Raw genomic sequence first — 27161 nt, forward strand, 5'->3', positions numbered from 1 at the left:
AATTGCGGAGCTCTCCATCGTTTAAAGGGTTCCGAGGCATATTTTGGAATTCTTTTTTTTTTTTTTTTTTTTTTTTACAAAATTGATAAAATTATCCAGGGGGATAGGGTCCGGACTCCCTCTCCCGTTTTACTGCGTAAAATTATTAATATTGAATTTTACGGGGGGCGGACCCCCCTCTCCCCCTCTAGATCCATGCATGAGCAAGGTGTGTCGCATAATGAAATTAGAATGTTACTGTGTTTGGTTCACGGTAAACAGACGGCTGGTAAGTGACAGGAGTTTAGACGTGCATATGTACACATTATGACGGACATTAAATTTTGTGTGGAGTAGATAATGATTAGGCATAGCCATTACTGGTAAACATATATGTTACATGTACACATTAAAATATTTATAAACATTCATAGTTAGCGCGATGGCCTAGCGAATTCGTACCAATAAAATAAAGATGCGAAGGCCAGAGTGCAAAGTTGGGAAGGAGCGATAGTAGTATCGTAGTATCGCTCCTTCGCCTTCGCACCTTCGCACTTTAGGCATCACATCTTCGCGCTTCGTCGTCGCATCTTCGCACTTTTGCTCCTTCGCCTTCGCACTATCGCCATTGCAACTTAGGTCGAAGAGGCCCTATTGGAACACCATAGATATATGTAAATGTAATTGTTAAGATGACAACCATACCCCGATGAAATACAATCAATATCTTGTTATAACGGAAGGATTTTTATTTTCTAAGATACACCCCTTCTTTCACTTTAAGTTTATATGAAGATGAATTATAATTTCTGTTACTTTCTGTAAACTGCAGCAGTAAAAATTACAATAGAATAAAGACTATTTTACAAATAATAAAATAAATATACTGAAAAACTTTAATCTACAAGGGGGTCATTATTCTACAGGGGTCACTTTTCTTCATGTGGAGTGTGCTCATTTTTATGAAAATGACACTTATTCTTCAGGCAAATGGGTCATTTTTCTACGTAGAATAATGACCGGGGGGTCATTTTTCTGCGTAGAATAATGACCGGGGGGTCATTATTCTTCGTAGAAAAATGACCCCCGGTCATTATTCTATGGGGGTCATTATTCTTCATTAAATTGATACCCACGAAAATTAATGAAACCACAGTATCTTGCATTATCAAGGGGTGTGGCGCCTCTGGATGTTTTTCTGAAGTTGATCACATAAATGAAACAAATTTTAAATTGAGGTAAAAAAAACCTCATCATTAATTAAGATATCCAACTAAAATATGACTTTGCGATCCATTTAAAAGTATATTTTAAATACAAATTTACGCAAATAATTGCTAGTTAGAGTGCTTTCATAAGTCAACGACGTCGATCATCATAAAGGAGAAAAAACCCTTCATTTGAAGGGGAAGGTCTCATACGGAATTTGTTAGCCTAACCTGCATGTTGTTCAGTCAATCATTAAAGAGTCTTTATAGCTCTGCTTCGCAATATCCATATCTTTTGCACTCATGATGGCCTCAAGATTAATTTTTTCCATCGTCAAACGGTCAAATACTCTATTTTTACATCTATACTACTATATTAAAATAATAGACTCGATCGAATTTATGGGCTTTAATACCGAGAAATCGGAAGAGTTTTAATATATTTTAAACACAATTGGTGCTTGAAGATTACCAATTTGTTTTTTTTTTCTCAATCAAGCTTCGCTAATTAAATATCAACGAAAATTCCTTAAAAAATCATCTGCATGCGCATAACATTCACGCTAAATCACGGGAGGCTGTTTAGTCAGGGGCGTAGCTAAGGCTTCCTTATTGTGGAAGCAAACTAAGGCAGGGGATTTGGGGGCCGCCTTGAGCCCCCCCCCCCCCCAATGGGTACAGAGCGAAGCCATGGTAGGGGCCCAGGACGCCCGGAAGCTGGCGAGTTTTCGGCATTTCAAATACTTAATTTGGAGTATCCAGAAAAAGAAGTTTCATCAAAATAACCCCAATTTTTAATGTGTAAAATGCTTACTTCATCATCATAATACTAACGATAAAGAAAAAAAAGTAGTGCCTTATTTATAATGTAATTAATTTAATCAATTTATTCTATATCTAAAAAGTCTTTCTCTCCTAATGGTCTATAACATTTTTGTCTACATAAATATTTATTTAAACTTTTTAAGATTCCGTTATTTCGATCTCGATAATCTATTCATAATCACTGTCACGATCACTCAGGCTATAGAATTGCATGCAAATAATAAAAGAATATAACAGAAGAGCATTTTTTTTATTTATTGAAAAAGAAGGCAAGTCGTCTGCGCTATTTCTCAGCAAATTCTGAGATAACAGCGGCTTAGTTTAATTTTTATTCCTAAAAGAAAGTTTTCATTAATCAGCATTATTTAAATTTTATTTTTATTCTTTTCATTCATTTCTTTTTTCTTTTCTGAAAATGATATGGAAGCACTTGCGTACTTGCATACGCCTAGCTACGCGCCTGTTAGTTTATGTTTCCCGCACAATATAACATTTGCATGGATTAACTCAGAAACAATAATACAAATGCGTGTAAATTTTCATTGGAAATTTTATATATATATATATATATATATATATATATATATATATATATATATATATATATATATATATATATATATATATATATATATATATATTCTGTTCATCAAAGAAAATACGGGAGATAACTCTAATTCAGTGCATTTAATATGACGTTGGTTGACATTGGTTTCCTCGGGTTGTCAGTTTCAACTGTTATCCTACCAAACAGGCACTATTTCTATTATCCGATATCATATGCAATGTCAACTCGTGCACGCACGGGTCAAAGTCTAGTCATATATATACTTACATGTATTGCTCTGTCCCGAGTTTTTGCGTCCACCACTTTTCGCTTGATATTTCGATAATAATGCTCAAATAGTGCTCAAACTACGTTCATCCACTAATATGAAAAAATGTCCAGATTATCTGTTTTGAAGCGCCCCCCCCCCACCGCCTCAGGTTTCAATACATATCCCAAAATAGAAAGTCTACGGGGATTTTGCATTGCATCAGCCATCAACAAGCCCGGATGATAACGTTGAAAAATTACGCGAGGTATTCCGAGTACTCCCGAATGGAAAAAAGATGTAAACATTTCCCTTAATAAATCTCCGTGAGAAATTTGTTTTCGTACCTGTAAACTTTTATGAGTGAAAAGGGATAATTTGTTAATGGAGATATCTTTGATGTATTCCCTTTCATCGATTTCAGCTGTACTTCTCTCAAAGGTATGTGTATTTTTATTAAAAATCATCAAAAAGTAATGGAAGCAATTATAACTTGGGACAGACTATAAATAAACTCGTCATTGACAAGATACTGATTCCAATCAATTTTCATGTAAATCAATCGGTCGTGACCAAAGTTACATAATATTTTACAGGCATGTAAGACAGAGCAATTTTGTTGCACAAACTAACATGTACATATGCATGTACATGTAGCTCCGCATCACACGCCATGCGATGAATTGATACCTATACTTTCCAAACATGGTTCTTTATTTATACATGTACATGTAACAACATCTATTGATCTTAAACGCTAACTTAAAAATTATTTGCATATGAAATTTAAACAAACTGTCACGCAAGAAAAATATGTGTATTTTCCAATTTAAATGTATGCAGGTATAATAGACGACCAACAAAGCTCTTCATTGTTAATAAATTGTATAGAATAACATCAAAAGTTTCATGTTAACTCGCTCAAACTTCAGATCATTGGGATAAATGCAATTAATAATTTGTTTAATAGTTACATCAAAGATGTAATTATATAGGTTCAAAGTTTCGACGAATTTCTGAAATCTGGAGCATGAAATATCGACGTTTATTATCTCTTTATAGAATATATTTTTTTTTAAATGATGCCTTATTACGTTTTTAAAAAAAATAAATTGTTTGATCCTTTTCTGTTTACAAAACAACTAAAACGACATGCAAGTCATTTTCATATATCACTGTCTTATAATTGTTAAAAGTGTCATATTTACATCCAGTAGGTATGATTCCCTCTATAAAAAAAAACACGTTCTGCACGAAATAATCATCGATGATGTCAGACTCAAATTCCCTAAGACGATTTGGCTTATATATCTTTAATCTAACATACTGGTGTATATCAACATTAATTTAGTTTCTTTAATTTTATTTTACTTTTTTCAATCAATTCATTATCTGTTAAAAGAAAGATGATTGTAAATATTAAAAATAAAATGCTTTCTTTGATGATTCATGCGGGTTATAAAGTTAGCGACCATTGCAGAAAAAAATATTTTGTATATGTTTTGTATTTGAATATTTTTTAATGTATTTTTTCTGCAATGTTGCTACTTTTATATCCCGCATACTGTGGTTTCATTAATTTTCAAGGGTATCAATTTTCGTGGATAAAGTGAAAATCATAGCTTCAAGGATACGTAAATTCGTGGCCAATGACCCTATCAATAGAAAATGTTAATAGAAATTACACTTCAATGGACATTAAATTTCGTGGATCAACTTAACAACAAAATCCACGAAAATTGGTATTCAACGAATATTGATGAAACCACAGTAAATCAGTAAAGAAAGCATTTAATAGTTTAGGTAGGTAAAATCAAGTAATACAGTGCGTACAGTAAATGTCCTTTTTCTTTAAGGAATGAATTCAATATTTTTCAGTTTTATACGATATAAAATGGTTTGGGGCAGTTTACGCTTTATAAACCGCGAAGCGGTTTATAAAAAAGCGTAAACTGTTCCAAACCATTTTATATCGTATAAAACTAATAAATATTGAATTCATTCCTTATAATTTAATTTATTTGCTATCAATTGTTGATAAAAACGGTCATTTGATCTATAAAATGACATAAAATTGTACAGAATTCAAACGTAACGTCAGGCGGATTGATACGTTTTTGACGTTTGTCTTACTATGACGTAGGCGTCATGTACGGAACCTGGCCATCCTGACACAATGTCCGTAAAACGCAATGTATGGTCACATACAGCCTGAAAAAGTAATATTTACTTTTATATTTACTTTTATATATATATGTAGTGATATTTACATTTTCCAGTGTCTTTGCCTGTGATAACACTACGTATCGATTTTGTACTATAAAAGCCGTAACTTCAAATGAAGCCAAATTGAGGCGTCAGCGGGGTTTGCTTATTTATGTTTTAAATATTTCATTATACGATGGTTTAAAATTATATAAATATAAGTAATAAGGAATCATTCTTTGATTATTATGAGGTGATAATTTCGGTCGGGGCGTGATCAAATCTATCATAAAGCCCTTCGGACTTTATTGGATTTGATCACGCCCCGACCGAAATTATCACCTCATTATACTTAAAGAATGATTCTTTATTCCTTATTTTAAATGATCATATGTATATTTGAATGAATTAGATTGATGGAAGTGTTTTTGCTAATGAATTGAATTATATAGTCACCTGTAAAATAACAGAGTAGTTCCTTTTCCTGTTGAGGTAGGACAATGGATGGTATTTTTCCTGGGGTGCTTTAATTTCAATATGGCATCCATCGACGGCTCCTAAAACTCTAGGGAACCCTTTGATCTTCTCGAAGCCTTGCATGACCTCGTTTGCCCATGCTCCTGTGACATTAAAAATTCAGTTGTAAAATTGATTTAATAAATAATTGACTTAATTGAGATGCAAGCGCGTAACAACGAACGTAGGGTGCTCGTTTTTGCAAACACACACCTTCATCAAACTAAACATACCTTTATTAAACTAAAATTTACGCAAAAAAAAGCATTTTTAAGCAAACTGTTTCTTCCTTTTTTCTTTTATTTCATGGAATTTTGAAAGGCATGCAAATATCAAAAGTAGAAAAAGTTGTATATTTAAAACATTCTCTTGAGGGATTTTGACGTTTATGAACATATTTTTCTTTTCTGTTTTTTTCTTTTAATTGTGTGTGTAAATATCCCAATTTTAGAAAAAACAACAACCATTCTAGATGCCCTTAAAACATGAAATATTAATATCTTTTCCCCTTAAAATTACAGATATAGGTCGTATGGGTAATACTAGTAACAATCAAAGCTTTTATTTTAACAAAATTACCAGTGGGCCACTTGATTTTTTCAGCAGACAGGCATTGAAGAGCTCTGCATGTGCGCATGAAGCAACGATACACGGATGAATACGTAACGTTAAATCTGTCAGATATTTGTCTATATCCTTCCATGTTGGCCAACATCCATATGGAGATCATTATCTGTTTCGAGGGTTCAATAATTTCCCTGCCACGCATCTGCTCTTGTGGAATGTGGCCTGTTGACACTATCTGTTGGTCAAATAATATTCAGAATGTACAGTTTTACAACGATCTAGTGCATATAAGTTGTTACCTTATATTAGAAGTAGAAGATTTTTAAAAATTATTTTTAAAGCGCAGCGTTATCATGCGCATGTTTGTTTTTTTTTTCATATACTCAGTCTGTATATTCATTAAATTTATTGAAAGTAAATTATAAGGTTTTTAAAAAAATATATTCAATACTGTGTTTTATATATCATATTCGTTAAAGTTCATTAACAATTTCATTGATTTATGGGTACCGTAAAATGTGTCATAATGTCGATCCACCGAATATGTACATAATCCACCCACAAACCGCTAGCGATGCAGTAGGGATACATATGAAATGATCATTATTGAAACAATACCTGTCTACAGACTTCTTCAAAAGTCTCTCTTCGCATTCTGAAATGGGATGAGAACTCCTCAGGAGCGTATGCAGGCACTGTTGCGCTAAAATAATCCGCAATACGCTGCCGTCTCTTTTTTCCTCTCAGCAAATGATGGACAACTTCCATCATAACGTCATCGTCATAATCATTGGCCTCATCGTCCTCAAATACGTTCAATAAAAATGTTCTGCATATGCGCGAATTACGTTTCAAGCTACAATCGTCCATTTTGGAATTATTGTGACGTTGCCAACCGTTCCATTAACGTCACCGTTTCCCGATGACGTCGCCGGCGAGGCAACGTTAATGGAAAGCGCCCTTTATACGATATAAAATTAATTTTTCAACCAATCAGAAAGCGTGTTACAACCAGAATTAAATTATTTACATAGGGCGCTTTCCATCTACGCTGCCTCGCCGGCGACGTTATCGGGAAACGGCGACGTTAATGGAACGGTTGGCAACGTCACAATGATCCAACGATGACGATTGCAGCTTAAAACTGATACCTATCTTAAAATTTGATCCAAAAATGTTGGCGGAATGTTGGCTATTTGCAGTTTTAATGTATTTCAATGTAGTACGACAAATTGTAGTTTTAGAAATACTAGTTTTGTAGAATATGATAACATCGACGCCATATTGTTTCCTAATCAGCAACGGTATATTGCGTTGCCACAATCGCTCGCCGGCGACGCGCGTTCCAGCAATCGGCGACGAAGGCAACACCGGCAAATCCGGCGATGCCGGTTAAATGGAAAGCACCCATATACACAGAGGTGACATATTTACATGTATTACAATACATGTACGAACATGTAATTTGTATAACTCTTGAAATATCCCTGCATGCAACGAAAAACAAACATGCATCTTCGCACAGTTCTGTATAACAGTAAAATATTGCGAAAAACATTTTTTTCTTTCAAAAATTTATCATCATATAAAGTTGTAAATATCGAAGAAAATTTATATTCGTTCAGTACTTTTTTTCTACAACGACAGCCGCATTCGCCTTCTTACTCACGTGGACGTTACTTTCAAGTAATGCATTAAAATGATTAAATAGTACCGTTTTAAAATTTCGAGAAGAACTGAATATTACATTTTCTACTACAGTTATTGCCGAGATCAAAGAGATGCCGCGGACATTATTCTCCAATATACCACGAACGTCATCAGTAAATTATCAGATCAGAAATACCTATTTGTCTCGCACTGATCATGAAAGTACAACTTCAAACCGTACAAAGTTTTAAAACCATGTCAATTTCACGTGTTAGTTCCAGTCAAAACGATGTGTATTGCCTCAAATGTTTATTTTTAAGAGATCAATACGGCTGTTCCTAGGACCTCCCTAGCACATTTTCACTGCGTGTTTTTTACAAAGAGTATTAAAAATCCAAAGAAAAATTCTGTCGTCTGCATGTGATTCTTTTGATCGATACACATGTAAACATTACTAACAAAACCATTGGGGTTACACGGAACAGCTGTCAAAATGACCTAGATAGTCTCTCTATAGAAGAAATGATCTGTAGAAATACTGAGCTGTTAGTAGAATAGAAATAAAGTTCTTGTTATCGTGAATGTTGCAGGATAACCTCCTCGGTCTCGAAATGTTGTTTGAATATAAAAGCCTCGGCTAACGCCTCGGCTTTTATATTTCAAAACAACATTTTTCGACCTCGGAGGTTATTCTGCAACATTCACGAAAACTCGTACTTTATTTCTCAAGCACATTGGGCCAAAACATTGATCTCTTTGAGAAATCAAAACCAAATCGATTTGATTAAAAAAGCTTTATTTTTATTCCATGTAAATTATTTCATATGACAAAATGATGAGTACATTTACATAGATCTAGTTTAATGCATGCATATTAATGATATCAATTTGAAATTTGAAAGTTCAATCACACAGTGACCATTGATATAGATATTTAAACTTTTAAACAAAAAATAGCTAACTGAAAAAATGAAATGTTCCAGTGAAATCTATTCATATATATATACCACATTCAATCACAAGAATCTAATTTAGACATTTGACATATAATTACGCTTTAAATAAGTAAATGGCCAGGCACTTGATCACCTGCCTTTGAAAAAAAAATTTGCCCCCCCCCCCCCCCCAACAAATTAGAAATTTCTGGATCCGCCCGTGAAAGTTCCTCACTGAACCAGCTATGCTATAATTTAGGGAACACTTTTTCGTTTTCTTCTTCAACACTTAAATCCGGGAATTTACGTGGCATCATTCTGGGTGGCTCCACATCCGGATCACAGCGGTACTTGGAGAAGTCCGATATGCCGGTGGTTCTCAGATAGTCCTCATCGATAAGAGCCAAGCCATTTAACCTGAAAAAAAAGGAATGTTCACGTGCGTTGAACATCAGAAGATAGACTTGTGAAACACATAGTAAACACTAACAAAAGTGATTTTACCAAGAAATCTTTCTGTTTTCTTATATGTACAACTTTCAACCCACAAAAAACTAAGGAACCAAATTTCTAAACCCACTTGTCTGATTTTTCTTCAGCTATTCCAAGAACGGCGTCAGCAAATACATCTGGGGTTCTCAGGACAGAGGGCGGGGTCCCCAGCTTATCCGTCACAAAAGCTTTGATGGCAGTAGCGGGCCAAAGAGATGAAATTGACACACCTGCAAATAAAATATACAAATGCTTTGGTAATACGTGTAGTTTGACACTTTAAAATGGCGTACATTTTACAACCTTAAAAATAGGTAAAAAAAAACGTTGTTTCAATATCAAAGTTTAGAGTTCCTGATCCAGTCCTGCAGGAAAGAGACGATTGCTTTGTATCGCAAAAAATTGAATTGAGTTTGTACTGCAATTCCGTAACTTGCCCATAAGGCATGATACTTGATTGATATTTGATTGAAGTTACATTGTGTTTTATAGAAAAAAATACATACACAATCCAATGATGAAACATCAAATATCTACTAAAAAGTTTTAAGCACAGAAAAAGCTGTTGACAAACCAGTGTCTTTGAGCTCATTAGCCAGGCCATGCGTCAACACAGTCATCCCGACTTTACTGATGCTGTATGGTGTCTTCCCTTTGAAGAACCTGTACCATGAAAGAAAAACCAAAATGGGCAATACGTTAAGGAAAAATCAATAAAAAACACTGAATCAAATGGCATCTTCCACAAGTTTTGTCATAAAGTTCGGTGAAAAATACTTTTTCTACCTCAAAAAGTCTTGAAACGAAAAAAAAAATCTGCTTTGGTCGTAAATCTTGAATTTTTACTCATCAGTATTCAATCGCAGTATTGGGGCTTAACCTTTTGTAAATTGGTGGTGATACCAGTATGATTCTTCCCGATTTTCTCTCAAGGAAATGTGGCAGTGCGTGCTGGACCATGACGTAAGCACCTCTGACATTTACTTCATGTAGGAGGTCAAAACGAGGCAAAGGAGTCTCCATCACGGGTTTCCATAAAATAGCTCCAGCATTATAGACAGCCAAATCTAGTTTACCGAATCTAAAATCAAGTTATAACGTCCTTTTATAATGCATTTACATTTACATTTTACATGAAATCAATGTTGAACAAAGATGAATAACTAGTGTGGCTAAAACACAGACACTTGTCTCTATAAAATCATACTACAGGGGTAACGTTAAACTTTTTTTTATAGAAAAAAGTGTCCGTGGACTAAAATTGCAATTCCACCCCTATTGCATTCACAAGATTAGGAAACGAAGACAAAAAAAATCAAAAATGCAAATATTGTTTCTTGTCAATCTTGAATAAGTTTACATACTTTTTAATGCATTTCTTCACAGCATCTTCTATATCTGCGCTCTTTCTTGCATTACATTTAATCGGTATTGCAAAGCCTCCTTCTTTTGTGATTTCACTAACTACGTCATGAATCGTTCCCGGAAGCGAGTCTTGCGAAACCTCGGTCTTCGCAGCCACGCCCACTGAATATCCATTTCTGGATAAGGTGATGGCGACCTGCCTTCCTATTCCACGGGAGGCGCCGATCACTAGCGCCGATTTCATGGGTTATGTTGAGATGGGGCATACATGTATTTTACAGTGGTAATTTGGTATATTACTCTGGGTATCAGCCCCTACAAAAAATGTGATGTTAAAAAAATACACAAAAACATACATGTAGTTACTATAAATACTTCATGACATAATCATATTTTCAGCAAAAAAAAAAAAAAAAATCAATAAATAAATTTGTAATTATTAATGTATAGAATTGTAGATCTTTTACAATTTATAAGTTCAATGCAGAAAAAAGTCCAAACGTGTTAGCAAATTATGCATAATTGTCTTTTCAGTTTGCAATTCGAAGAATAAATTCAGAAAATGAATCCAAACTTTCATCAACATGCAATTTAAAGAAAGATCAATTAATCTATAAAAAGACAACGGCTTCTTGATGTTCTGAGCTCTCGTGAGCCTTTTCGTAGAAGCGTAGTGTTGGTGCTGATGAAATCAGAAATTACACCTGCAGAATTTCGACTGCGATCTTTTTTCTACGAACTTGACGTAAATGAAATTAATTTTGTTTGGGTTACACAAAAATTATAATGCTCAAGTGTAATTGAAGTGTAAACAAAATTAATAAAACCTATTTGAAATGGGAGAGTAACCAGAAAGAATTCACTAAAATTTATTTGCGGTCCCAATTTTATTTATATACACATTAATTAAAAGGACCTCAATACTTGAAATGCTTGTTTATCAAATGCTTAAAATTGCCGAAACTTAATCACAATTGTTCTCTAAAGGAACTAAAAAAGTTGTTCGAGATAAGATGCTAGGTATCCATATTCCCTCTATTTCTTACGATAATCGATTGTAATTCAAGCATGCATGACCTACGCGAACTAGTAAATGAACTATAGCTGTCGGCAAAATAAATGCATTCTAAGCTGCTTTGGGTGGATTGTTTTGCTTTTTAATTAATTCTAGTATTGCTATAGAAAATAATTAATGCTCACACAGTTAATTCATGTTTTCTTTTGTACTTTTGCTGTTGACTTAATTTGCGTGGGTTAATTCTTGATCAACAGAAACTAAAGTTACAATGTAAAATTGGCTGCTCTTTTAAGTAACATTCATCTCGAAAATTATATATTACACTTTTATTCACTTTTTAAGGAAAATTATAATTGTTTAAATGATTTAAAGATGGATGAAAATATAAACAGTAAAATGTTTTCTTTGGACTTTCATAAATTAAATCGGGCTATAAAGGCATAGCTAGGATTAATTGCACGAAAAAAAAACCCACTACATAACTCGCGGCCGTCGTGTTAATTATAAGTTTTTTTCTGCAACATCCTAACTAGCTTCATACCCTCACAAAGCGCCAAATAAATCATCTTATTGTTTTATTTACAGTTTATCTATTCTTAGAATGCTTTAAAGATGGAAGTTAACCGATCAGTCAGTATGTATCTGTTGTAGAACAACCTCATCTTGTTGTGACTGTTTAACTATCTCAGTTATTGACAAACATTTGTCAAAGTTAAAGAAAGTTAATTGATTACTAAAAAATGCAATTATTAAGCATATTGAATAATTTATTTTTTAAGTCCTCGGTCGCATCATAATTAATATCTGTCGTTGGGAGCCGGTTTATCCGTCTGTAGTTATTAAAGCGACGACAAGGAAATAAATCATTCAGACTGAGTGTTATGATGGGATCTAAACTTAATTGTCATCTATGGAAATGAAATATAGTTACAGATATATCTGTCATGCAGGATCAAAGGCAGGTCGAGTCTACAACTGCACCCTTCAATATAAGTGCTCGTTTTCCGGAAATATGAAGTCTATCTAGAACCGAACTTCTCTTTTATAAATATTATTTACTTTCATTTTTAGACATTGGGTGAAATCATGTACTCTTCACTAACATTAACACCTGATATATCTGAGATTAAAAAACCATATTGATCGACAGAAATATAAAGTACCTTTACATTAATTTCGCATTCCGATGTCCAAAAGCTGCATTTTAGCGTTTAGAACCCTCCCTTAAAAGGTGTTATCTAGATTTAATAATTATAGAGAAGAAAACGGCCACAATTTGAAATTCCGTAATATCTATATATAATGACGAGAGATTTGCCAGAGCGAATAAAATACTTCACCAAAATTAGCCCACCTAGCTTTCTTAGACACCAAAAACTCTCGGATTTTTATTTTACATGTACGAATTGAAATGGACATTTTAACTTTTTATGTTCTACATCACAAAGACATAAGTTTTCACATTACACGTATTTACTGTTTTACATGTATATATAATATAATAGTCGGTTAGGATCAAAGTTTTTTTGTCAAAAAGTTTTTGGGTGTGTTCCCTCAAACAATTGGTGTGCGCACTTACTTTAGAGTGTGTCATTTTGTAAATTTTGTATTTCACCCATTATAGCCTGGCCAGATCATAATGACAAGCATATATATACATGTCTACGCCAGGCTGGGTTCATTTCAGAATATTTTTATCCACTATAAAGTATGATTTCCTCTATTATTTACGGAAATTGATTGTATTTTACAGCTTATCGAAACTGACAGGATTGAACTCTACAGTAGTTCTATAACCAGTTTATCGATCGATCGAAACCTTGAACAGCAACCTCAAAAAATCACGGACTGCACGAAATAATTTAACCATGATGAAGTCTCAATATCCTATATTGGCTATTTCCCGATGTTCATTTGCAATAATTTAGTTACCTTTCGGGTGATGAAGGTAATGATCATTGAAAAAAAAATTACATAACGCGTTAAGGCGGGCTATATGTATTTTTCTGCAATGTCGCTCCCTTCACTAAATCTCGCATGTTTGATTCATGAGATTGTTATTGTATAAAAAGAAACTTGAAGTGAAATTCTGAATAAGAGGACAATATAAGTTTCGATAGGGTACCCGATACACCCTGTTGTTTCATGCTTTTTGGATCTAAATGATTGATTGATTTTACATTACATGAAACACCAACCTTTCAATCGTTTATATTAATAAGACTATCAATCTTTAAAAAATGATAGGTTCGTGGTATTGTTCATATTGTTGCTAAGTACATAGAAAACCACTAAGTATATATGAAAGCCGGATGTATTTAAATGGAATCTCGCACGACTTGTCTCAAAAATGAATATTCGGAAATGCAAAAAAAAAAAAAAAAATGTTGAAAGGCATATATTGCACTCAATTAAAATTTAGTTTGGAGTTGATTTGCATTGCACTTCTTAAATATATTTTGCTTGCCAATCAATGATTATTTTAAAAATAATTTTACTGCCCCCATCCAATCCCTATATTAAAAATCCTAAATAAAAAAACCAGAAGCCATTCATCCTTCAACGCATCAAATATTTGACTTGCTTAGAAACTCATCGATTGATCATTATGACATTGCTGATTAGGCCTATACATAATGTATTAACCATTCTATAGGTGCTTTGAAATAAAATTTTCCACAAGTAAATCCTGGAAATATGGGTTTTCTCTTGGAAAACTAAAATTGTGCTCCCTCAATGGTATATAGTTTTATTGTATACTAATTTCACATTTCATCAAGTGCAAACTTTGATCATTTCCTCAACAGAACATTCAGTTTCAAAGATATTAAATGTATCACCCGATAGTAGAAAAACACAAATAACAATTAAGGGAAAATTAATATTTCCTATAAAATAGTTTCTTCCCGGCATTGCGTATTTAGATATATGTGTATAATATATATACAATGTACAAGCGCAAGTTCTTAATTATTTTTAGTACTTTTAAATTTCCCAATAATCACTCTAAAACAATTAAAACAATTATTATACGCATGCTTTGTTTTATCGATGTTTTAGATAATTAATGTGCAGGTAAAATACCAATATCGTAATGATACTTTTTTAATATAAAAGTTGTCGCTGTTCATTTTCGTGTTTAAACCAAGAGCATTTATCATCTGTTTTCTTGATTGTTTCTAGCATTCCAACAGACTGACTCCTGTATTCCTGAGTGAAGGACTTTCAGGTATGACATTATTGTCCTAGATGAATATATACTGAAAAACAGGGTGAATTATGCAATGTATATGTAAAATCAAACATTCACGTGAATAGAAAAAAAGAACTTCACGAGAAACTGAATATTCAATTCAGAAGACACGAGCAGATATGATACAGCAGTTAAAGAAAAATAAGGTGAATTATGCATTCACGTGAATAAAAAAAACCTTCACGAGAAACTGAATATTCAAATTAGAATACACGAGCATATATGATACAGCAGTTAAAGAAAAATAAGGTGAATTATGCATTCACGTGAATAAAAAAAACCTTCACGAGAAACTGAATATTCAATTTAGAATACACGAGCATGTATGGTATAACAGTTAAAGAAAAACAACCTTAAACATATTTTAAACAATTTAGCAAACGAATGCTCAAGGAGATTTTCAAATATATCCGGAAACTTGCATCTCCATCTTCGTTTATCTTCATTGTTAATAAATAAATAAATATTGAAAGTGTCGTTTATATGAACGCATGGATGCCGAAATAACAGCAACAAAAAAATTAGCTTGGACACAATAAAAGTGCAGATGTTTTACCGAGCTCATGATCAGCGACATAATTCTTCCTATCTTAGAGCCTTACTCAATTAAATATTCTATTCTGAAATTTAATCATTCTCATGGTAGAAAGCAAACAGTATTCTTATTATTCTTACCCCAACCCCATCCCCCAACCCCCATCCCCCCAAAAATAGATTACTAGTAATGGGAAAAAAGAAAAGACAAAATACCGAAGACTTTGAAAACTGCAGGGTTATTAGCATCAGAAGCAACTTGATTAAGGAAACTTTTAATATCCGTTCCAATTAGGTCTAATGGATTTGCAATTAAGAAATCAATTTCAATTTCTTAATTGCAGAAGATATACGTATTATAGCACTCAATATAATGGTGAACAATACAAAAATATCGGCAAAAATGGACGGTCAGTCCTTACAAATCTTGTCTCTTGCGTACAAACTCATATGATTACAGAATAATTTGTATTTGGAGAATGACATACAGGTTACTGAAAAATACACACAAAAATAGCACATATATACCCGGTATTATATATTTATATTGATGGTAATAACAATTTAAATCAGCAAATGGCACAATGTAGTTCAAGCCATTCTGAATGTGAGGGCTTTGTAAATGAATTATCCTAAATTACACTATTCTTTGATATTGTTAACACTTAGTAACTGTATTAATCTGTACATGGATGGTTTACACCAGTTATACTTTTTTACAAGATGTGATCGTAATGCTAAATACATGTATATTGGACATACAAGTATAAAATGATATTCGTCTTCAATGTCTGTAATACAAGTTTTACAAAATCTTTTGTCTCTTGGTATATTTTTATGTCGTCCTGTTTCAATAAGCAAGTTATGTATGGACAACTTCCATTTTAGAGATACATTTTTTGTACAACTTAGGAATTGATTCTTCTAAATAATATTGTAAGCAAGAATTATCAACTAAGTGCTTGTAAATAAAATATTTTTGTTTCTATTTGCATCTTGCCATGCAACGTTTGAATAAAATTGTCTTTAAGTCTTTTCTGAAAGATTGGTAGACAAATACGACTGTTTAAATTACTTTGACCATTCCACATGTGGCCAAGTCCCAAATAATATACTTGGTCCTTAATAAATTTTGTTCAGCTTTGATAATTTTGCTTTTTGTTTTCACAAATACAATATGACCAGTCATAAGCAGCTCTTGATATAAAATTTTCTGTCTGCAATAATTTAAACCAGAACTTGAACATTCGATATATACGAATGAGATATTAGGGTAGACGCCCAGTCTCGAAATACGTACACCAAGCACAAAGCGTAAAAACTCAAGGTGGACCTTTTCAATATCTTGTCCCTTGTGGGAACCCCAAACTTCACATCCATAATTTAAAATGCTACACACATAAGTATGAAAAAGAGAAAACAATAATATAAATAAAGCTGATTAATTGCTGATTTGAGAGCAAACATGGCTTTGCGACCTTGTGCCGCTAATTGCTTTGAGTGGTAAAAAAAATACCATTATAATTGAACACAACGCCTAGATAAACAAATTGGTCCACTATTTCTAAATTTACACCGTTATAAAGCCATTTCTCGTTGGTGCGGTAATTCCCACCATTTCTAAAAATAACAACTTTAGTTTTAGATACATTTACATCAAGGTTCCATTCATTTGTATAGAACTATAAAATATTCAACATGCTCTGTAGCTCATCAATTGATTCAGAAAACAATACCATGTCATCAGCATACATAAGAAGATAAAGACTTAATAATTGCAGGTCAGTAGGGGCAGTACCTTTTTTTTTATAATTCATTTTCAAGAATTTTCTGTACAATTTTTTCCTAATGATAGAGTCAAAGGCCTTCTTTTAATCAACAAAACAACAATAAAAACGTTTTTTAGCTTGAAGCACTTGTAAAATCAGATAATGAAGTGCAAAAATTGCCTCTGTAGTACCTAACATAGGTTGAAAACCGAACTGTGCATCTGTGACAATACTATTAGAAGATGCCCATAATATAAGTCTACGATTCAATATTGAGGTAAACAATTTACAAAAACAGCTGATAAGACTTATACCTCGATAATTGTTGGGGTCAACTGGGTCACCCTTTTTTAAAAACAGGAACAATAACCGCATTTGACCATTGCGTAGGAAAATAACCGAATGATAATATACGATTAAAAATACTATGTAAATATAGCATAAGTATACTCTTGAACTCTATAAAATATTCATTCAAAATATAATCAAGATCTGATATTTTCTTTTTAGAAATTTCATCGTCTAATTCTTCAAACACGGTAGTTCCGATGTCATGAAGGATGCAAAGGATTCCAAGTTATACGATCAATTGCAATGTAAAGCAGTATCGCCGTCTTCATTGTTGTTTTATTGATGAGAAGCGATTGAAACGATTATCAAAGAAGAGAAGCTTATTAACATGATAAAAGCTTTATATAGTGAAGTCGGGAAAACATTGCAAAACTGCTTAGAAGAATCACATTATTGTATATATGTAAGAGGCTATACCATGCTATCCAAAGAATTACCTGTTAACACTGGACTACCGTAGGGGGACGTTCTGTAAACTTTTCTAAATGTATGTAAACGAATTAGAACACCATTTCATCAATAATAAATGTATATCTGTATGACTCAGGCAATAAAATTTATTTGCTTTGATGTAACTGTTACATTGTATGTTCGATAACTCACCAGAAGACCTACAGAGATTGTGTTCGAAATTTTGCATCAATATTTTTCTTCTGAAAAATTGTCAGTAAACACGAAAGAAATCAAAACTTTACTTTTCAGAAAACGAGGATCCAGTTAAAGTAAAATTTTAATTATTTAAAAAAGATAGAATTGTAGCAAAAATAAAGTATTTCGTTAAAAATGTCTATGTAAAACTTTCACCCAACATGGTTGTACCACTTTGGTCGGTAGCTTATCATGATTTGATTAATTTCGACTTAAACTTTGAATGGTGTCAAACTTATGGTAACATTACAATTTAAAGGAATGTCTTTCTATTAATAATTTTTTTTGGGGGGGGGGGGGTCATTGGTCAATGGGATAAAATATTTGCAGTTACTTTACTATGTGAATGTAATACGTGTAAGTATATATTTTTTAAGAAGGAGTTGGTGTGGTTTAAGACTCCCTGACAACCTTCTAGTTATACATATCCGCTTTGTTTGGCATTTCTGGTTTAAGACATCAACCCTATTTCATATTTTGAATTTTTTTTATCATTAATTAAACTTGAAAAGGCTTTCAATTTGCTCTTAACCAATATTTAACCATTTAGATTTTCCTCAACAAAATGATGCTTAGTCAAAGGTATGGTTGAAGTTTGTCCTCTGTTTCTTAAGTAAAAAATGTAAATACTTTTATAGATGGACGCCCGACAGTCCCTGGACAAGTGAGGAAACTCGCTTGAACCTTTGTATATGTAAAATTAAAATTGAATGGTTCCAACGAAGCCTCGACGGAATAAGTATGGTTGCAAAGAACGAATCAAATATGGATATCATACAATCGATATTGAAAATCACACCTTCAGATAGCTGGTGATATTTGCAATCATGCCATCCGATGCTAAAGCCGTTATGCATTGGATATTTTTATACATCTCTGGTAAGATTATTGTAATTGGTTTATGACCTTTTTTTCTGGGGATGTCCAGCGTTTATTATATGGTATATAATCAATTTTTAATGGATTAATAATATTTGTAATTACAACCAAAACAGCTTCTTCAAAGCAACGCACTTTTAATTAAAATGCTTAAAATCATAGAAATAATTAAGGGAAAGTAAAAATCCGCTCTTTTATATTATAACGATCATTAAAATTAAAAATCTTAGTGTAGCATTCCGCCTTAAGATTAATTGAGTAGGGAAGCAAAGGACAGAAAATTTATGCAATGCAGTGCATCCGATTTTTATATCAAAAACTATGTGAGAGCTTTTTAAAAAAAATACTTGCTTTTAGTTAAAAATATAATAGTATTGATCTGAAGAACAATGTAAGATAATATCATTACAAAGTAAAGAGAAATCCGTGGTATCTAAACCGAAAAATTATTCTCAGAGACATTTTCTGGTTATCTTGGCAGTTTGTCTTTCCGTATGCCTTTCAACGAAAGTCCCTGTGTTAACAGTAGTGACAGGTGCCCCGTTTGGATTATATGACTTCTTTATCAGCGACGAATTCGGATTCCACACATCATCTTCACAACAATTTAAGTCTGAAATCGTGAACGACTGGGAACAAACGAACATTCAGGAGGTAAATAATTTAGCAATGTAATTTTTTTTGTCAACAAAAAGTACATTAGCAAGACTACTATGCGTTTGGGCTTAAGTAAATAAAAAGGAAAGATGGTTTTCAATTCCAAGAGAGTGTCAATTTTATCTTGAATTTCATGTTGCTTTGAACCTCAAATAGAGGGAAACGTATCAATAAATAAAGCATGTGATGAAGTCGATCCATGTCAGATAAGTCGATTTTGTTTCAGGCAATCAAATTACATGTAAGCAACATAGAAGATTTATCGACAACACATTTTTAATCACTAAATCGCGACGAATTAGATTTTAGACAAAAGTTTAAAAAAAACTTCACTTTTTTATTTTACAGCGATTGAAAAAAAACATCTCTCTTTGGCAAGCTAGTAAGCGCGAAGGGGGGGGGGGGGGGGGAGTCATTGATGTGGAGTACCCGAAAATAACTCATGTGTCTATGCAAGCGACCAACATATCTTTTCACATACAACTACTCTTGTCGCAGCGACAAGAGGCGATTGCATTGTCCACTGCGCTACTTGGACACCAAAAATAAACTTTGGTTTTATTGATTGGAAAGATATAAGGTTTCTGTTTGATCAAATCATTTATTTGATAACAACTACAGATTTGTGTTTTTCGATTGTTTTCACTCAGCAACCGGAACTGTTATTCACTGGAGTTCTCGACACCTTCATAAAATGGGAATTTTGACAAAAAGCAAATCTCTTTATGATTGTTTATACATCTGATTTGAATTTACGCCCAGAGAACGAAACTATGATTAAATTGACCGATGATTTTAAAAAAGATCAGAGGCCTGTTTTATATCAGTTACTAGTATTTATTTGCTAGTTTTGACATTTTAGGGGCTTTGGAAAGTCGATTCAAAGCTCAATATATTAAATGGGGCGGAGTGAGACTATTGCAGGATATATATACACCAGATCTATTAATCAAAATTAAAAGTATGAAAACAAAGTTTGAAGTTTAAGATTAAAGTGTTTTTAGTTCTTTAATCCACTAATCATTTGGATAAGCCGTAATAATTAGAGAAGATGAAAAAGAAACTCCAATGCAGATGAAATAAAATGAATAGCTTTCACATAACTATGACTCGATAGTAAAAATCTTTTTCTTAATGAATGAAAACATTTGGACAAAACATCATATTTATTAAGCACAACAAAATGGTCATTACTTCTGGAATATTGGATAGAGTAAAATAAAACAAAAACCAACAAACGCTAAATCAAGTCAATGCAATCAAGACAGGACTTTTATTATAATTTCTATTAAATTTTTTTAGAGTTATTTCTATTAAAAGTAATATTTATAACAAGTTGAGATGGTTTTACAAAGAAGTTCAACCAAATATAAAATACGAATAGATAAAGGAATATCAGTTTTAACAAGGAACACCAAAACAGAACATTGAAAGGTTCATGTACAATGTATCAGATCCGCTATCAGTCGCCATCTTTAAATCATAGCAAGGGACATCGACAAAACTAAATTTTCAAACAAGCAAGCAGGGCCCTCCCAGAAAAAAGAATTTAACAGAAAATAACCCCAAGACGGAAGAGTCCAATAAAGCAACAAGCAGGGGTATCATTAGATGCTTTTCAGTAGAATTTCACATCGTGTCCTGTCATTTTACGATATCATATTTTGTGTCATAATCTCCGCATTTCCTCTACTGAAAACTGTAAAGTTCCTTCCCTTCCTTCAATATGTCGATTAAGCCAAATTTCAATAACTGCATGAAAGAAGTAACAACTGCATAAACCGATCACTTCAACCTGGCACATGGCAAAACCCTGTCAATCTATAATCTATAATTCTGTAATTTTCTGCTACATTATGGGTATATGGGAGACATTCTAACTGTGGTGAAGGCCTTTCCCAAGACACAGTATTTTAACAAAACCAACACTGCAGCACAGCCATTTAAATGCAGCGTTCAAGATATAAATGATGCTTAAAAGATACATGTATTTATTTTTGAGTTGATATTTACAGGTAACCATTAAAATCTACAAAGAGAAAAACGTTACTGCGTTTTTTGTGTTTGACGGCAGAAATACCAGCAAAACCAACTGGATGTCAAAAGATCGTTTCAAAAGTTCTTCATACACCGATCTCACAACTAGTACAGTCGGTTCTCTGGGATATTTACAAATAAGGTACATTGAATATTAATTGTCGATTAAAAAAATTGATGTTTTATATACAAGTTAATTTAAAATTCAAATACTTTACTCATTTTAAAACATTGGTGACACAATTTCAAATATATGTGATCCGCGGCCCGTTTTATGATACAAATCGTAAAGATGAACATGTATATCGCAAATATTCCATGAACTTTGGCAGATAGGAAATGAATTAAGTTTAGTATCTCTAACAGAATCAACAAGCTTCGACACGAATTATAGCCTTTATGAAAAGCTCTAAATAAAGAGGACTGGTCATGACCATTTTTAGGCTATATTTACTTCTTTTAGACGAAGGGCTCTTGTATAAAGATTATAAAACATTTGGAGTTTTTCTTTACTAAATGATAGTATATGGTCGAAAATATAATGTTTCGATATTTAAGAGAGACCTGAAGGTTAGTTTTGACCACCCAGCCTCTTTAGAATTCATTAAAAAAGCATCTGGTGAAAAAGTAATCAAGCAATAAAAGAAACATGTCATACATTTTGATAGACCGACCTGGAAAGAGGAATTTATTAAAGACTGATATAATACAACACACATGATTGGTACAGTCTGTATGGTATTAACTGTAACGTTCACACTGTCACTATGTTGTCCAGATGTTGAATGAATTGTATCTGTGTCACCTAATTATATTATCTTTAATGAATTTAGATTTCAGTCCAACACTGCAAAAAGAGCATTTTATTTGTCTAACTTTCACAAGCGCTGTGACGGGGACACTGGCTGGCTTGTTGTCAAGGAGGACGTGATAACTAAACCATGCAAAGTGGATCAAGTGTCCGCAACAACTATCTGGTACAGTGGTTTAACCACAAAGGATTTTTTCAATGGTAAATCGTTCATATCTACTAGTATTTGAGGTTGTTTTGTTTAAAGAAAGGCATTTTTGCTTATCCTCAACATGCACCAATTTTCCCAATAGTATGTCAGTAAGTAAAGAAGATGATTTGAAAACAATTCAGTCAATTGCACTACATGGTCAATTTTTATGAAAACCCTCCTCTTACAACAAAATTAAGGTTTTTACAAATTACATGTTGATTAATTTTTTTCATACTCATTCTTACCTTGCAGTATTTTTCTTGCTAAATATTCAAGAGCAGAGGAAATATTTTTAAAGATTTCGTTTTAACATTTTGAGCATTTCAGCCACATCGTTACTAAATGATGATCCTGCATGGGCTACTGCTTTCACAAAATTCAATAGATTGATCATCCAAACCATGTACTTGGTGTTTCTACTAGAATATCGAGGAATAAAGAATATTTTAAGATAGGAATTCTACTATATGATCAATTTGAAGCACCATTATCACCAGAACCCCTGACCTAGGGGTCATTTATTTCCAAATTTTGGTAAAGGTATCCCTGTTAGGGGCTGTTTATTATTACCATGTTTTGAGTCATCACTGACCTTATACTTAATAAGGTCAGCCATATGGAGCTGAAAATGTGAAAAAGTCTACAAAACGAAATAAACACGACAATGTTCAAATAGAGATAAGGTAAACTGAGTAATCCAGATGACATTTTCTGTAGCAATAAAGCAAAAATGATAATTTTCTTTTCAACTTAAAAACGTCCAACGTGAAAAGCTTTCTGATGTACCAGTAAACTGAAAGTTAAATAAATAAGCAAAGTATTATGGACATGTACAATGCATATAAACCAAATTCATACAGTCACACATTCTCTCGTTCAAAATTACAATATACGCTGACAAAGACAGTAGATCAGGATGAAGAAACTAAAAAGTAAAACATAGATCATCTTACACGTGTACATTTATGTAAATGAGTACAATCTATCAGGTTCGCACCTAGTTTACATTTGTATACACATAACTTTATTGGAATGTAATAATCACAGAGTAAATTAGTGCAGAGGAACGCATTTTAATTGAAAGACTTCACAATTTTAAGTGATGCGAGTTTGAAGAGGAGAATGAATTTTAGCAGTTGCAGGTTTCTACCGAAAATTGTTTTATGGAAAACTTATTTTACCAATATAAATTGTATCATTATTACCAACATGTCAAAAAGTATTTTGCAATTCTGGAATGATGTTACATATTTCTTAATTTAAAAAAACCAGGAACACAACACTAACCATAATTATCGATCATATTTTGTTTTAGATTACTTCATAGCAGACTTCATGACTGTTGAAGTCAATATAGGTGAGTTATGGATGCTTTTAAGTTTATATATCCTTTAGCTGCTATTAAACAAGTACCGATATTGATTGAATGGTGACTTAATTAAATTGTTATAGATTTGTTGTTACTGTTTTTTTAAGTCACCGTCTTAAGTATATGGTGTCTTTTGATTTTCATAGATTTTCATCCAACAATTACAATGCATTTTGTGGCTAAAATTCCGGAATATATCAGTTTATGATATCATACTGCATTAAGTTGGATTTTAGTTTATAAAGTTTTAGGGCATGTTATCTAAAACACATTTATCAATAAAGCATGCAGATCTATGATTAAATGGGCAGTAGACAAACTAAACTAATTACTTGAGCAAATAAAAAAGGGATTTGTTGAAAAAAATGTATAAAATTAATAATAGTCTGTTATGCACACGGTTATATGTATGTCATTGACTTTTACTTTATTATTGTTTTAAATCCAGTTTTCCAATTCAATAGCGGTAGTATTTTATTTTGGCAATTTCAAATTAAACATACAATTGAAGAAAAAATGAAACAAAGATATATTACTCTAAACTCCCATTTTGTTTTTGTTTTTGTTGTTGTTTTTTTCTTTCTTTTTCTTCTTTAAGTTAATTTTTTTTGGTTTTGTTTGTTTGGTTTTTTTTTTACATACGTGTCATTTAAAAAAAATTATTAATCAGTCCACGTCAAATAATATCTTCGAGAAAATTGTAACATTTTTTTTTTTCAGGTGAGCGTTTTTTTTTTGTCCGCGGGCGAAAAATATTTGCAAACTTATATTAACCTCTCAAACTTGCAGATGTTTTTCCACACACGTACACACTTGCAATTGCTATGTACACAGTAAGGGTTACTTTAAAACTTAAAAGTTGAAACTTCAGATGTAACGTGCGACAACAGCCGTTTGCAAATCGACAACGCCGTTTTCAATGTGACAGGAAATCAATTCAACGACACTGTGACGTATACATGTCTGGATGGTTTCAATCATACATACGGGGACCTGTACAGACGATGCAATCACCTTGGATACTGGACAGGAACAAGTCCTACTTGTAGTAGGTTTAGTAGAATGAAAAAACAAAATTACATCTAAGAATTCGATTAACTTATCAAGATATGTAAATGAGTTAGTTTTTCGAATCGTTTTTTTTTATTGTATTGTATTGTTTATTGGCTAAATTCAAATGAATTATAAGCTGTTGAAACATATGTACATAATTATAAATATATAATGCTACACTCTATCCAATCAAAATCAAACAGTTCGCTATTGACGTTAAACAATATTCAAAAAAAATATTATTCATACATGTACATTCATAGGAGGAGAGACCCTATAAATCAATAAATGTTAATGTTACTTTTCTTCTAAATTTACATAACATTTGAACTTTTCGACTTTTGATGGAAAGGCCGATATTTTTCTTCTTGTCGATTGGTTTGTGAGCGATTTAACGAAAACGAAAGGGGTTTTTAAAATGGTAATGCTCTTGCTTATACAAATTCTAAATGACAAACAAATGTAAGGTTTTGGACTTCCGGTACCTTTACTTTAGGTTTTCGCCAAAAAATACCCGATGATTAAAATTATGTAATAATATACTCTTCTTTACATGTATTCTAAGATCAGTGAAATTATTATTCATAAATTCATATTGTCAATTCTACAAAATGCTTAGCAAGGACGTTTTCCCCATTCTTTACCGTCTTAGAGAGAATTTAGACCACAAACACAAAAAAAGGCGGTGGGGGGGGGGGGGGGGATTCAGAATTTAGGAGAGCATACAAGACATTGTTACAATAAGCCTAATAAACATACATTTTAAGTTGTATTAAAAAATATTGAGTGTTTCTGGTTTTAAAAGCCTTTTAAAATTAAAAAGTTCCCATGTTATCTTGAATTCACGCGGGTATCATTTTTTTAATACACTCTACTGTTATAATAAGATTCATGTAATACACAGACGCCAGAAAAGTTCTCATCGTTACCAAAAGATATTTTATAACTCTCAACATAGCATAGCTTCCCCTTACTATATATTTTTCCTTTTATTTTTTGGCTTGGTCGATATAATTATAAGCATTTTCTCTTTATTGAAATAAACTACCTTCGAGAATAGGTCCATAATGAAAATAATTATATAATTAAAACATTCCAATCTTCAATTAACAATTTTTTTTCTATTATATCACAAGAAGTAAATATTGATTTAGAATGAAACCAGTAGAAATGTACATAAACATTCGTTTAAATAATATGTTGTGAATATAAGAAATGATCCTGAATCTATCATATTATCATATTTTACATTTTTTACAGCAATCACGTGCAATTGTTCATGTGGATCCAATAAATACATTAACATAAATGATACAGAGGCATTGAAAGCCAGACTGGAGGAAATAAAATCCAAGCTCTCTATCAAGGCAAGCGAAACTTCTAAAGCTCGGCGTTTAAAAGTATGTGCAAAGGATGAGCGAACCTCAGCGAAAGCAGTCGGGAGTATCCTAGGTGGACTAATTATCGGAAGTTTTGTATTAACGATTGTTTTAAGTGATTTACCATTGCTATTACGTGAAATCAAGAAAGCATATAGAAACATTAGGTCTTAGCTAGAATCAAATAAAAGCCCCTGTCTTGCTTGTTACTTAAATGTCATTATAAAACATAATCATTTTGAATGGATCATGAGTAGTTTATATTGACAATACGCAAGAAATAATCGTAATTTATTGCTAGACAAAATCTACATTACTAGTATTCACCGTGTGATCAAGGAGACGAATAGCAGTTAATTTGATTCAAATTTAAATATCCATATATTTTCAAAGGGACATGACAACGTTTTTAGATACTAGTAGATATTTTTAAATTTGAATATTTCGTGCTTTTATGTTTAAATGGATTTTTTGCATGATTTCTGATGGAAACAAACGCATGAATGTCAAGTGTCGAGTTACATGAAGGACACATTGTTTACAATTCTTTGTTATGTAAATAAGGTTCGTGCCATGTATTTGCTTACCTTCGTTAAATACTCGTCAAAGTTCTATTTTAGCATGTTTGTTTTCCTTGCTTACTACATGTAATT

General features: G+C 32.5%; 3 protein-coding genes across 4 annotated transcripts; 1 reads left to right on the forward strand and 2 right to left on the reverse strand.

Annotated features, from left to right (window-relative positions):
* Positions 1–1147: 1147 nt before the first annotated feature.
* LOC128187539 (uncharacterized) lies at positions 1148–7072 on the reverse strand. The gene is made up of 5 exons (XM_052857959.1): positions 6734–7072; positions 6128–6350; positions 5489–5652; positions 4961–5038; positions 1148–1177 (listed from the first exon to the last, which is right to left on the reverse strand). Exons 1-5 carry the CDS (start codon positions 6983–6985, stop codon positions 1148–1150), a joined length of 747 nt encoding a protein of 248 aa, XP_052713919.1. The 5' UTR covers positions 6986–7072.
* Positions 7073–8544: 1472 nt separating this feature from the next.
* LOC128188809 (hydroxysteroid dehydrogenase-like protein 2) lies at positions 8545–12837 on the reverse strand. Of its 2 annotated transcripts, none has more exons than XM_052860085.1 (6): positions 12739–12837; positions 10557–10872; positions 10073–10273; positions 9767–9855; positions 9281–9422; positions 8545–9117 (listed from the first exon to the last, which is right to left on the reverse strand). In XM_052860085.1, exons 2-6 carry the CDS (start codon positions 10799–10801, stop codon positions 8949–8951), a joined length of 846 nt encoding a protein of 281 aa, XP_052716045.1. In that variant the 5' UTR covers positions 10802–10872; positions 12739–12837; the 3' UTR covers positions 8545–8948. The 2 variants fall into 2 exon arrangements, with proteins under 2 accessions (XP_052716045.1, XP_052716046.1); XM_052860086.1 differs by having other exon boundaries at positions 12745–12762.
* A 6672-nt stretch (positions 12838–19509) lies between these two features.
* LOC128190617 (uncharacterized) lies at positions 19510–27161 on the forward strand. Its single transcript, XM_052862735.1, has 6 exons — positions 19510–19663; positions 21682–21845; positions 22537–22715; positions 24023–24064; positions 24948–25124; positions 26390–27161. Exons 2-6 carry the CDS (start codon positions 21763–21765, stop codon positions 26680–26682), a joined length of 774 nt encoding a protein of 257 aa, XP_052718695.1. The 5' UTR covers positions 19510–19663; positions 21682–21762; the 3' UTR covers positions 26683–27161.

The sequence above is a fragment of the Crassostrea angulata genome, chromosome 6 (assembly GCF_025612915.1).
Source record: "Crassostrea angulata isolate pt1a10 chromosome 6, ASM2561291v2, whole genome shotgun sequence".
NCBI classification, from domain to species: Eukaryota; Metazoa; Mollusca; class Bivalvia; order Ostreida; family Ostreidae; genus Magallana; species Magallana angulata.